Source organism: Branchiostoma floridae, chromosome 9 (genome assembly GCF_000003815.2).
Source record: "Branchiostoma floridae strain S238N-H82 chromosome 9, Bfl_VNyyK, whole genome shotgun sequence".
Taxonomy (NCBI): domain Eukaryota; kingdom Metazoa; phylum Chordata; class Leptocardii; order Amphioxiformes; family Branchiostomatidae; genus Branchiostoma; species Branchiostoma floridae.
In genome coordinates, this window is record NC_049987.1 from 12,110,662 (window position 1) to 12,123,939 (window position 13,278).

Sequence of the window (13,278 nt, forward strand, 5' to 3'; positions counted from 1 at the left end):
GAATCCCTTGAGCCCGGTCGATAAAACACGACCGATGTTTTGACTAATATACGACGAGGTCGGTAATCAGACGTATACAGTCGGATTTTGGTCGACGTCCAGAGGAAAGGTCAATAGAGGTCATCCGATGCGTTAAAGCCTGGTTATCCAAATAAACAAACTGTAAGTTAGTCGGATGAGCTAGGCGTTTATTACGTTCATCTGCCTTGTTCAGTTGCTGATTTTTAACCCCCTTAGGCAAAATGAGGTCGCATATTTTTTTTTTCGAAACTATTTTCATTTCTTTTGCAGGATATTACTTGTAAAATTGTGCTATAGGCTAACGTTAACGTTACAGTTCCTTTGATCCAACCTATAAAGTTTTATCAAAATGAAAGCTGGTAAATGGTAGCTGGTCTTTTGACGTCCTAGGCGTCTACGTTTATTTCAAGTTTTATAATTAGGCCGTTCCATTTCGTTTCTACCAAATTATCGTTCCGCTTCGTTCCGTTTATTTCATTTTGGTTCTGTGGTTCTGTTTCGCTCTATTCCATACTGTTCCATTTTTATTAATTTTGCGTTGTTTCGTTCATTTTCGTACCGTTTTGTTCCATTTCATCCATGTCGTTAAATTCGGTTATGTTTCGTTATATTTCGTTACGTTTCGTTACAGTTCGTTCCGTTTTGTTATAGTTCGTTGTATTTCGTTCCGTTTCGTTACAGTTCGTTCCGTTTTGTTATAGTTCGTTGTATTTCGTTCCGTTTCGTTACAGTTAGTTTTCTTTCGTTTTGTTCTGATATGGTTCGTTATATTTCGTTCCGTTTCTTTACATTTGGCTCCGTTTCGTTTCTTTCGTTCCATTTTGTAACAGTTTGTTCCATTCGTCACATTTAGCTCCGTTTCGTTACATTTTGTTTGCATTCGTTCCGTTCTGTTATAGTTCGTTATATCTCATACCATTGCGTTATATTTCGTTCCGTTTTGTAACAGTTTGTTCCGTTTCGTTACATTTCGTTCCGTTTTGGTTCATTTTCTTTCGTTCCGTTTCGTTATAGTTCGTTATATTTCGTTCCGTTTCGTTACAGTTCGTTTTCTTTCGTTCCGTTTTGTAACAATTTGTTACAGTTCGTTATATTTAGCTCCGTTTCGTTACATTTTGTTTTCTTTCGTTCCGTTTTGTTATAGTTCGTTATATTTCATTCCGTTGCGTTACATTTCGTTCCGTTTTGTGATAGTTTGTTCTGTTTCGTTACATTTCGTTCCGTTTCGTTATAGTTCATTTTCTTTCGTTCCGTTCCGTTTTGTTTTAGTTCGTTATATTTCCGTGACCTTTCGTTCCGTTTTGTAGCGGTTTGATGCATTTCGTTATATTTCGTTCTGTTTTGTTATAGTTCGTTATATTTCGTTCTTTCTCGTTCCCGTTTCATTGTTCTTGTCAAAATTGTTTTACTATATGTTGTTTAGATGTCTGTTGAGGCTAGTCGAAACCTGAATATTTCTTGAGTCCCTGTGCAAATACGAAAAACATAAGTTATGTGAAATGTCAAAGTTGTTAGCCAATATACCTGTACATTGCATAGTTATCCGTCTATCTGTAGTTATACTTTATATTGTAATTGTCGAACTTGTGAATTGAATCAATTGACGAACTCGAGAGCTGGTAATAATAGTAAGGTAGTAATGTTTTACTGGTGGTCCGCACCATGTTCGCCGTCTATGTTTAGGTATTCCAATCTTTCTTAAAGTGCAAACTGTTACTTACCTTGTTTAGACGACGTGTGTAGTTTTCATTGGCAGTTTCTCTCATCCGAAATGACGGAATAAGAGAAGTAGCCTGAGTATCATCCTCCGTAGTAACCGCTGGCTCACGACTTTCGCTTTCCGTGGTTAGCAAGCGAGGAGGATGATACTCAGGTTATAAGAGAAGCACATGGGATTCGGTTTTGAAAATCGTGTCGTTATTCTGTGTATGTGCTTGACTGCTTGTGTATATTTATCGTATGGCGTATAACATTGTGCGTATGTATAATAAAGTTTTTTTGTTGTTGTTGCGACATTTAGATACAATGTTCCAATGATACGTAACATAATTAAGTTATGAACGATTTCTTGAAGCAAGTTGTGATACATTCTAACATCTGAAGGTTATGTTTATTACGAAGATCAAAGGAAGTGGATTCTGATACTTGGCGTTGTATTAAATCTCTTATATTTTGTCCACTTTGACCATGAATGGTGTTATAGAAAATTGAATAATATGGCGGCGGTCAGTTTTTCCCATCCAGGTACGGCAAGGAGAGAAGAGTACGAAGGCGCCCTGATACATGATGCCATCAGCTGTAGTTAAAGAGTATTCATATTGTACACGTTCGATGAGTGGAGAGTCTAAAGAAGTGCGACCGTGCCAAACTACGCTGCCATATTCGAGTAGGGGACGGATACAAGATTTTTACAAGTATATGATTTTTACAGCTTTACAAGGAGCTTAGATTTAAGTTTACTGGAGATTGAAACAGTTTTATATGCATTGGCTAGCATTAAAATTTTTTATTCGGACGCTCGCATCAGTTTTTGGATTCCAAGAACATGTCATCCATATAATCAAATCAACATAGCCTTACCTAGTCGGAGGGTTGGATGTGGAGGAGGACTGGAGAGTTTTGTTTTGTTACGTACTTTTTCTCTCCTCCCTGATTTTATACTGTACGATTATAATGAATTCGGACAAGATCGATGAGATTACAAATAGCTATATCTTTCACAGAATAAACATGTGATACACTCTAGCTTTCAATGTTCTGTATTCATGACATCGTCGCCATGGAGCCACTTGATATTTGTAAGTCCTTATCGTTGCCATGCTTCAGGGGCACTGCACACCGCCTCCAACACAGTTGTCCGCTTTGCTAACGTTGCCTGGTATCCAGCCGTAATTATAGCTCCCGAGTCTCTTCTCTGCGAAGAGGAGAGAAGAGACTCGGGAGCTATAATTACGGCTGGATACCAGGCTATTGCTAACGTGTTTGCAAAGTTCAGACCTTGAAGTCAGGATTTACGACGTGTTTGTCTCCTACAAAATCCATTTGTGATTTCTAACTTGGCAAGTTATACCGTAGGTAGCATGTACATACTCCGTGACATAATTATGTTTGTCATGCTGCGTTGTGTTTTCTTTCATATTGAGTGTGAGATAGTGTTGATTATGGTTTCACCAGTATTTGTTACCGAACCTGGCGTCTTTGTGTGTATTGTGTTTAGTACTAGGTTGATGTTTGCTTGACTGTGTGCTGTCAATATAACGGACTATAACAAAACGAAATATAACGACACGGAATAAACTGTTACAAAACGGAAAGTTAAGGAAACGGAACGAAATATAACGAACTATAACAAAACGAAACGATAGTAAACGAACTGTAACGAAATGCAACGAAACGAAACGTAACAGAATGTAACGACGTGAATAAAATGGACAAAACGGTACGAAAATAAACAAAATAGAACGAAAAATTAATGAACAGCTGGCAACACGTCGTGCACAAAACAACCAGAGAAAATCACACAGCATTTGCTTGGCAGTATCCAATTACCGCGAGCCGTAAAGCAAACAGAGGCAACGCTTACCTGGTCCACAATACCGGAAACACGTGAATGCAGCAAAACGGAACATCACCCAGCTTCAATATACCGTCTGAGTAACAACACCGAGGGACTTCGAATTTGACTGTATAATCCCCCTGTCAGCATGAGTAAAAATGTTATTGATGATATAGAAATCAATAAAGTCATTTGAAGATAAGATTCGGGGAGAAAAAAAATACCGACATTCAGCTGGACTCGATCCGACTTCCTCACAATTCTAATAGAAACCGCCAAACCCACTTTCTTATGCCACTGAGCCACGGAATACATTCTTCATTATCGTCGTTGACTAGAGCCTTTATACATGACGGTGCGTGATTGCGCAACGAAAACAAAATTAATGATCGTGTAAAAACTTGTCATTGTTCCATCTTTACAGTAAACGGAGTATTTACACATGGTGTTTAAAACTGAACCTAGCTCGAAAAGATTAATATGCAACGTTATAAATATATGCTTCATTGTTTCCCTGCGTTCTTGAATAGTACGTAAACGACTGTACTGCCGGCGTGCGGGTGTTAGGTCAATCAGTAGCGCGTCTGCATTGCGATACATGGCTGCCAGAAATGGCGCCGGTTCGATTCCTACGTTGTCTTACATGTATCTTATGTGTGAATCTGCAATAATAATCTTACACATTTACTACGCACTTTCAGCATTCTCCAGAGAAGCTCATATGTTATCTGTACAAAATTAATAAGTAACGTTAATCCATGTTGGAAGTTCTAATATTACATTTTGCCGACTAAAACGGACCCAAAATAGAACTGACCTAATTTTACAACAGCTGTCGTAACAGCTTGTCCTAATATATTCAACATTTAAATACCTATAGTACATTAAGGACGTTATAGATATTTTTTTATTCAATGATGACATACACAACCTTGTCTACATCCTTGATGTTTCTCTCGGTGCTTGATGGCTTATTTTACTTTTACTCTAAGGTGCTTGAAAAGACCGAAATTTCCATGCCCCGACGCACGGTGTTTATAACCAGAATCCATGTAAAACGCGGAGCTAGTACATATACCAGAGCACGTGGTACCCCTAGATGTCAATCATTCCGGTAGCCACGGAAACAATCACCACGGTGACGTGCGTCGGCTTGCCGTCACTCACCGGAGTTGCCATGGCGCCGGACTGTCTCCGAGTCAGCCATTTTTGTTTCGGTAGTCTTGGCAACGTTACTTGTCGTCAAGGCAACTATGGTAGGCTTCCAGTCGTGATAAAAACACAACCCGATTCCAACTTTCTAGTCGTTATTCATGCGGATTTACGTCGTAAGGTGGAACAGGTGGGAAAATGGTCGTAATTCAGTAGGGAATGTCCCACCTGACGACTGACTTACACCCCGTTCACGACCCGCAGGAAAATTGGTCAGCCATTCACGACCCAAACACTGCTGTGGGCCAAACACGACCGACGACCTATTCACGCCTAATGTTTGACTGATCAACGACCTGCTCGAGCACTGTGTTTCAGGGGGAGGGGCCTTTTGCAGTTTGGCTTTGTGTTAGACTAGAGCTCATCCATGCTTCTTGGAGGCTTTGAAATTGTAATTTTAAAAACCTGCATGGATTGCTTACACAAGCAGCTGGATTCACTGTTGAGGAGCAGTGCCCTCAAAAGGACGTCCCTACCTGCGCCAAAAGAACTCTACTCTACTCATGCCCTTTAAAAATACACGGGTACAACTTTAATACAGTTTAGCCTCCTTCACCGGCCTCTCTGGGAAGCTTGGCAATTTTTTTTGGGGGGGGGGGGGGGGGCGGTAGGTGGATTCGCGATTTTTAACCGGGAATATGCCGGGAAAGGAATATATGCCCGGAAAGGAATATACACCGGAAAGCTTGTACGGGCTAGGCGAAATCGGCTTCCCAGTAGGCCTGCTACTCTTCGGTATCTACAAACGCAATAATGATTAAGAATGCCTTTCAGACGGCCAATTAATGTATTCGCGAGAAGTTATTCACACTGCCGCGAGAAGTAATTCACACTTCAACGTTAATAGTGCACGGCCACCCCGAAGCGTGCCACAAACCTACGTAACGTTACCGGAAACCGTGCACACGCTGCCTGCCTTTGTCACTTCCAGAGTTACAATAATTGATACAACAGTTTGAATAATTGATACACGTGCAAAACTTACATTTCAGATCAGTGTCAAACATTTTTTCCAGTGGGTTTAAAACATACTTTCATACGCCATCGATGATCCGACCGGCAATCTGAATGGGGAGGGGGGCGAGAGCCATAAAAAGACGGTCGCTCGATCTCGAAAAATACGATAGGGAGCGACTTGCCTTGGCCAGTAGCAAGGCCAACAAAACAATAATTGCCTTCGCAGACCACAGCAATGGCCAGGGATAGTCCTTCCCTCAACTCGGGGAAGCTCTTTCGTACATGATGGGAAGTTTCAGCGGAGTTTTTCTACGGTAAGTACTCGTTTTCAAATGAGCCGTGACCCGACAACCGTTACAAAGTTACGGGTCATCGCGCAACGGGTTGTGTGCCGGGCTGCCAGTGCTGGACGCATTTATGACGGGAAGTTCGCACATCCATACCAAATGGTGATAAGTGTTTTTTAATAGGGCTTTGTAGATACCGAAGAGTAGCAGGCCTACTGGGAAGCCGATTTCGCCTAGCCCGTACAAGCTTTCCGGTGTATATTCCTTTCCGGGCATATATTCCTTTCCCGGCATATTCCCGGTTAAAAATCGCGAATCCACCTACCGCCCCCCCCCCCCCCCCCCAAAAAAATTGCCAAGCTTCCCAGAGAGGCCGGTGAAGGAGGCTAAATACAGTTCACTTTCAGGATGAGTACAAACAACGGGCAATCAGAAAAAAAAGGCTCCAATACTGTCTTATAGCCTGGTTTGGTTTGCTCACGCAAATAAATATCTGCAGAAGAAATACTAACAAAAGGTAATGTGATTTTGCTAAACAAAACCAGTTCTCCAGAGTCTATTGTTTGTAAACAATGAGCAGGTTTATCACGACTACTGAAAGCTTTGTTTGGTTGTTGATAATGTTGTTTTTCTAAACAGTATGTGTACCCCAGTGGTTTGTGACCCCATCTCTGGACTAAGAAGTAATGAGTCTGCACGTCATAGTCCCTCACCCGACATGCATGCTACCGGAAAGGGTCACAGTCCTTATGATGGGGTGTTGTGCTCTGATTTACTGGTCATTTTGCTTGTCTAAAAGAACTAGGGGTACAAATTCTGAACCTGTACATAGAGTCCGTATTCACTGTCATGACCAGTTGAAGATTAGCTCTTCTGTTCATGAAGATGATTTGACTTGACTGATTATGATTTGAGATAACTTTCTAAATTATTTCCATTCTGCACAGCCCGGGCAGTATGAAGAGGAAACATCCAGACCCAGATGGTGACATCATCACTCCATCCTCCAGCGGGTTCAACCAAGATGTGGAGGGGTGTCCGTATCCTCTCTACTCTATCAAGAGGGCAGGGCCTTACTTGTTAGGTACACTATTAGTATTGCTTAGTTTTCTATCCTACAAAAGAAGCAAAATGTTTGATCTAACTCCTGTGTGATTTCAATATTTACACACATGATCTGTTTGTATATTAACATCTGTATTCAACATTTTGGCAGGTCCTAGACTTGGAAACTCTCCAGTACAGAGCATTGTGCAGTGCTTAGCAAGGAAGGAAGCAACTGATGACTTTTACTCAATTAAGGTTTGTGTGGCAGATTTGTATAGTGATTTTGCAGTGATACATTTTACAGCATTTGAAATTGAAAAGGAGATCCCTATAATTATGCCTATAATCTCATGTAGTCACGTCGTTATTGTCTCCTTGTTATTGCATCAGATCCTGACCCTGGAGGATGGCAGGAGAGAGACCCAGGATGACAAGCAGGGGAAGATGTTACTCCACACCGAGTACTCCCTACTGTCCCTGCTGCATGATCAGGAGGGAGTTGTGCATCATCATGGACTCTTCATGGTGACTTGCTCTGTTTTTTTTTAATGCATTTTATACCCATTAAAGGTGGCCTTCATGCCTTTTGACATATTACATCATAATCTTCATTATATCTTCCCCAGACCTTAGAGCCTGTCATGCCTTTTTACATAGAGCGTAATCAGTCGTTTTGATTCTGTTTACGTAGCCAAATTGCTCAAAGTTAGAGATCATCTTGCAGTCTACATCAAGCATACTTGGCATCTGAACTTTGAATAAAGCAAAGATAGCCTCCGTGAAAGTAATATGCTAGTAATATGTACATGTACATGTAGCTGCTGCCATTTCTGAATGCAGCATGGAGAGTTGACAGTATCTCACCATGCAGGCCAACATAAATCTATAATTTTTGTCATTTTATCAGAGTAAGGCATTATGTTTAGCAATGTAATTATACAAGAAACAACAATTTATTTATCTTTCTTCATCACACATGAAGGACAAAGCATGGGAGCCGCCCACAGATGCCTCCACCAAGCAGCTCGCAGACCGACCCGGCAGGATCAGGAACCGGTTGTGTCTGGTTCTGGACTGCCTGTGTGCTCACGACTTCAGCGACCAGACGGCAGACCTCATCAACCTGCAACATTACGTCATCAAGGAGAAGAAACTGTCCGAGAAGGAAACCATTGTGATCTTTTATGACGTAGTCAGAATTGTGGATGCACTACACAAGGTGAGAGTGTATAACTTTTTGAACATTGTATTGTGAACATAAATGAACTGATTTTCAGAACAAATAGAATAATGTATAGAGGCAGCACTAGCTTTTCTAAAGGACATTTTATTCACTAAAAAGTGGAGATGTCATCAGAAATGTTTTCTGGGAAATAAAGAGCATACAATAACTATTCTTTTTTTTTTTCAGAAAAATATTGTTCACAGAGACTTAAAACTGGGCAATATGGTTCTTAATAAAAGGTGAGTACATAAAGTACCTGTATACGTATCAATTTGCATCAAGCTGCCACACATGTTGGAGGTCAACTAGTTTTCTCTCAAGACTATTGTAAGTTTGATCATCTCAAATTGCTTCAATCAATTTTCTTAAGTCTCCACTTATCATAGATGGCCAATTTGTTTTTCAACTGAGCTTGTCCCCATCCCAAGTCTACTAGGTCTTAAAGAAAAATCTACTGTTGAAGAACAAATCACTGAAATGCATTTGTCTATAAGAAGAAGTTCCAGGTATCTAATTCTGCAGTGTGATCTGTTTGTGTTGTAGAACCAGAAGGGTGACCATCACTAACTTCTGTCTGGGGAAACATCTGGTGTGTGAGACAGACCTGCTGAAGGACCAGCGTGGGAGTCCTGCCTATATCAGCCCTGATGTTCTCAGTGGTGAGGAGTGTTATGTAGCATGTTCATACTGGAGAACAGTATTATACACATAGTCCAGTGTTAATCGATCATGCTTCTGGCCTAGGAAGTCATGAGTTCAAATCCTAGCTTTTGCCACTCGCCAACTTGCACACGACAGAGTCACGGTCCTTAGTAAGGAATGTTAAGCTGTGGTCCACTGTTTATTGTACTTGTTAAAAAGAGCTAATATAATCTCTCAGGCACAATGAACCTGTAAAGTACTGTACATAGTGTCTGTCTTCTTTGTCACAACCAGTTGGAGAGCTGAGTTGATTGAGCTAAACTGGTTTGAGATCACTTTTAGTTGTCACTTTCACCTCTGGCACATGGCTTTGCTAGGTAGATAATGTCGTCAGGGGGACAGTCTAGTATGGGGCTAAAACAAAGTAATACATGAACATGGATTGATTATAATCATACTTGATCATACAAATATACATACAAAGTTTACCAGCGGTAGTGTAACATCTAATTAGGTTAAGGAAGGTCATTGTTGAAAATGAGTATTGAAGAGACTTGTAGAAATGTCATTTCCCCCTGTGCAGGCCGACCGTACCTGGGCAAGCCCAGTGACATGTGGGCGCTGGGTGTGGTGCTATTCACCATGCTGTATGGACAGTTCCCCTTCTACGACAGTGTTCCTCAGGAACTCTTCAGGAAAATCAAAGCTGCAGAGTATAATGTACCCAAGTGAGTGATGTTTGTACAGTGCTTTTGAAATATACATATTGTATCAAGGAGTATTGCAAGAAAGGGTGTCAAAATTAGCATGATCTTTAGTTTTAGGTCCTTTCCATCCTCTTCATTATAAACCTACATGTAGTCTGATGGTACACTGGAATCTGGCACGCCGTATTGTCCACCGGAGTGGAAAATATGGAAAATGCTTTTTTTTTTTTGATACTTTTTATCAGTTTGCTTCAATTAAATCCATTTGTCCATATGTCCATATTCGCACAGCAAAATTTCGTGCAACGTTGAAAAATGTTTTAACAAAACAATTTAATTTCTTTTAATCTTAAGACCTTAATGAAGTAGTCTGACATGAATTATGTTAATCATAAAAGCCACTCCTAGCAGGAAAGAATAGCATTGCAGGAAACTAGATTTTAAAGTGGCCACCTGTCCATAGTAAGTGAAAAATATCCATTTGAGTTAAACATGTTAGTCCATTCTCATGTTTTTCTCGTCAGCGATGGCCGAGTGTCGGACGCCATCTCAACCCTGATCCAGAAGCTGCTGGTACTGGACGCTGACACCAGACTGACCGCAGCACAAGTTCTGGACTACCTCAGTACAACCATAGCCACATGGTCAGGCTTACTTTGTGTCCTCATGGTCTTTTATAGCATTGATTCTTTCAGTTAGAAGGTCTAGATTTGGTAACAATAGTTTTGAATGCAATGCATCAGACTATTTCTAAAACTATATAGAAACTAGGGGTATGTGTAACATTGGTTCACCTTTATCCACGGGGTAACCTTTATTCGTTGTTTTAAAAAACAGGGTATTAAGGGATATTGAGTCGACGGACTGCAGTTTCAAACTGCAATATTTTCAAAATGTTACAGTTCAAAACCACTGTCCGTCGGCTTCATAACCCCTAAATATTCTGTTCTTTTACACAACGGATATAGTTACGCGTTGGTCTCAGGCCCGAGAGGTTCCGGGTTCAAATCCGCTTGCCGTGTCACCGATCTTGTGCCCTTGGGAAAGGCACTTTACACAACTTTCCTCACCTAACTCAGGTGTAAATGAGTACATAGCTGCGGCTAGTGGCAGTGACAGGCCTTTGTTGTGGTGACAGGCCATAGGGGCATGTTCGGGCATGACGCACCCGCCATGACACACGAGTCAGGGGTAGGAGGAACCCCTTGCATCCTTGGTCGGAAGTCCTCCTAGGAGATGGAAACTCCAAATGATAAACCTGCATCTGCTGGGGCCGTCTTACGTGGCAAAACAGTTCTGTCCCTGTAGGACTTAGTGCACCAGTAGACGAAAGGGTGGAGAAGGAAGTGCACACCCCTCCTTCACTTTAAAAAGTCACGTGCAGGCCAGGCAGACTGGTCGTCTAATCAACCTGTCTGCCTACCATTGATCTTCGGATACGAAGAAACAGCCATCATATAGGTTACCCGCGGATATAGGTGAACTAGTGTTAATTATCTTTGATAAAAAGAGCAACAGAAAGGGTCTGTAATCAAATGCTGTTGACAATGGTTAAGCTAATAAATGCTTTAAAAATCTTCACATAAGGCACTTAAAATATGTATAGTGTTCTTTGTCACAGCTGTAGTTTTCTGGCTCTCAAAATCACAAAATGAGATTATTTGGGATACATCAAGGAGCCATTTTTATTGATAACAAAAGTGTTTTTTTGGTCCCCAGGCAGTCTATGTCAGCCATCACAGGCCCTCTCCAGGTGGTACCGGACATTGATGACCAGCGGGAGGGAAAAAACCTCAACACTGACAAGAAAACCTGGGACTTGGATCAACCTGGACAGGTATGTTCTGACTGTCAAACATGTCAAGCATAGATTCCTTTTTCAAGTTTTTGACTTTCATTAGTTTAAGATAGAGTCCTTCCTGCACCAGAGAATGCATAGGGCGGTGCCCATCTCTTTCAATAGCTCTTGGGCCTCATGGCTTTATGCAATTCACTACAGCACGGAGCTAGTCCACTGGTAGTGGTGCGTGTTCAAATTCCATACACTTTCCCAAATGCTGGATGCTAAGCAGAGAAAGTAGTATGTGCCATTTTTTAAATCTTTGGTATGACCTGACCAATTGCAGGCAAGCACTCTATTCACCTGGCCACTGTACCAGAAGACTTATTAAAACCTGTCTCTAAAGTTTTGGACCAGCAACATGTCATTGACTCTTTCTTTACCTCAGTCTCAGGCCGGTGACTTTGAGGCTAAGATGCAGCACGCTCACGAGGAGTACCTCCTGAAGGGAGACCAGAGGAAGATCCTGCAGCCTCGGAGACGTCTGGCCAGCCAGCCTGTACCGGTCAGGCGGCTCAGTCAGGACGCTCGGCCTCTGACCCCTGCACAAGTACAGGCCTTCAGACATCTTCTGCAGCCGAGCCAACAGTAGTTAACTCACACCCCGGCTAGTTTGTACTATCAATTCAGCTATCTTAAAAAAAAAACGAGACAATACTTTTACAGTATCACCTCACAATAATGTCTGAGGAGTTTTGTGCATTTTTCTTGGGAATCAAGTTGTATAGTGTCATCCTTGTTTTGAATAGTCTTGTTCTGAATAGTCTTGTCCAGGTAGTGCTCCCATTTTGTCCTCCCAAGTTTTACTAAATCAGAAATCTGTGCCTCCATTCAATAAGTGATGCTAGATAGGTTTGCAGAATTTGAAATTCTTGGATTTTTTTGTGTTGTATTAAATGTGCACAAAAGATTATGGTCGTAATTGGTGTTTCATAGTTACCGCAAGTGTAATGCAATGTGTATCTTTGTACAGTCTTGCACAGATGAAAGATACGGAATATTTCAGAAGTAAGGCACTGTAAGACGATGGTATGGAACTTCTCTAAAAGCAATCATCGTAACTGTAAGCCCTTTTCAGGGTCACACAGGAAAATGTCATGCTGCATGTATATGTGTAAGATAATAGTATTTTAATGTATGAATTATGATAAAGAGTTATATGTGTGCAAATCATGGTGCTGCTGTATACAGATCTTTGTAGTAAATTAAAAGTGTATTGTTGCATGATTTGCAGAAAAATATGAATTAATGTACAGCACAAGTGTGTAATCTAAATATCACTGTAACAAAAAAAGATGAGAATTATCAATATAATCAATATTTGGTGTCCTGAATACATGAAAATATGTAACTTATAAATCAATCTGTAACAAATTTCTAGCATCTCCTAGTATTTGACTCTACATTGTACGTTTGACTGGAATTGTAGCTAACTTATTATGATGAGGTACTTGTCATGTGTCAGCAGCAGTTTTGCAACATCCAGTGTCTGCCTTAGTAGTATTCCCCATACCTACTGTATGGAATAGGTGACCTGTGGAACTGAAGTTACTGGATATTTGATTGTACAACACCTGTGTGTCTGAAATAAAAGTCTATATTTGTATACAACTTATCTATTGTTTGTTTTTTTTACAAGTGGCAAGTTTGTTATGCCAATTAAAAACTTCTGGCAAAACTACTCATGGATGCTGATGATACCCTTCTTCTTGGTCAATACTGGAAACATCATAATATTTGCCAGTACTAACCACACAAACTGCTTTTATGTAATGAAACTAAGG

The 13,278-nt window shown here is 40.9% G+C and overlaps 1 protein-coding gene across 1 annotated transcript in view; it reads left to right on the forward strand.

The window, feature by feature from the left end:
• The window catches only part of LOC118422617 (serine/threonine-protein kinase 40-like), a 13,530-nt gene extending 428 nt beyond the window's left edge, over nucleotides 1-13,102 (forward strand). Inside the window, exons 2-11 of the mRNA XM_035830268.1 lie at nucleotides 6,981-7,117; nucleotides 7,250-7,335; nucleotides 7,471-7,605; nucleotides 8,063-8,299; nucleotides 8,492-8,544; nucleotides 8,849-8,964; nucleotides 9,531-9,675; nucleotides 10,179-10,298; nucleotides 11,374-11,491; nucleotides 11,883-13,102. Coding sequence (XP_035686161.1) covers nucleotides 6,991-7,117; nucleotides 7,250-7,335; nucleotides 7,471-7,605; nucleotides 8,063-8,299; nucleotides 8,492-8,544; nucleotides 8,849-8,964; nucleotides 9,531-9,675; nucleotides 10,179-10,298; nucleotides 11,374-11,491; nucleotides 11,883-12,086 — 1,341 coding nt within the window. The 5' untranslated portion in view covers nucleotides 6,981-6,990 and the 3' untranslated portion in view covers nucleotides 12,087-13,102. The remainder of the gene's footprint in view (nucleotides 1-6,980; nucleotides 7,118-7,249; nucleotides 7,336-7,470; nucleotides 7,606-8,062; nucleotides 8,300-8,491; nucleotides 8,545-8,848; nucleotides 8,965-9,530; nucleotides 9,676-10,178; nucleotides 10,299-11,373; nucleotides 11,492-11,882) is intronic.
• Nucleotides 13,103-13,278: the final 176 nt, after the last annotated feature.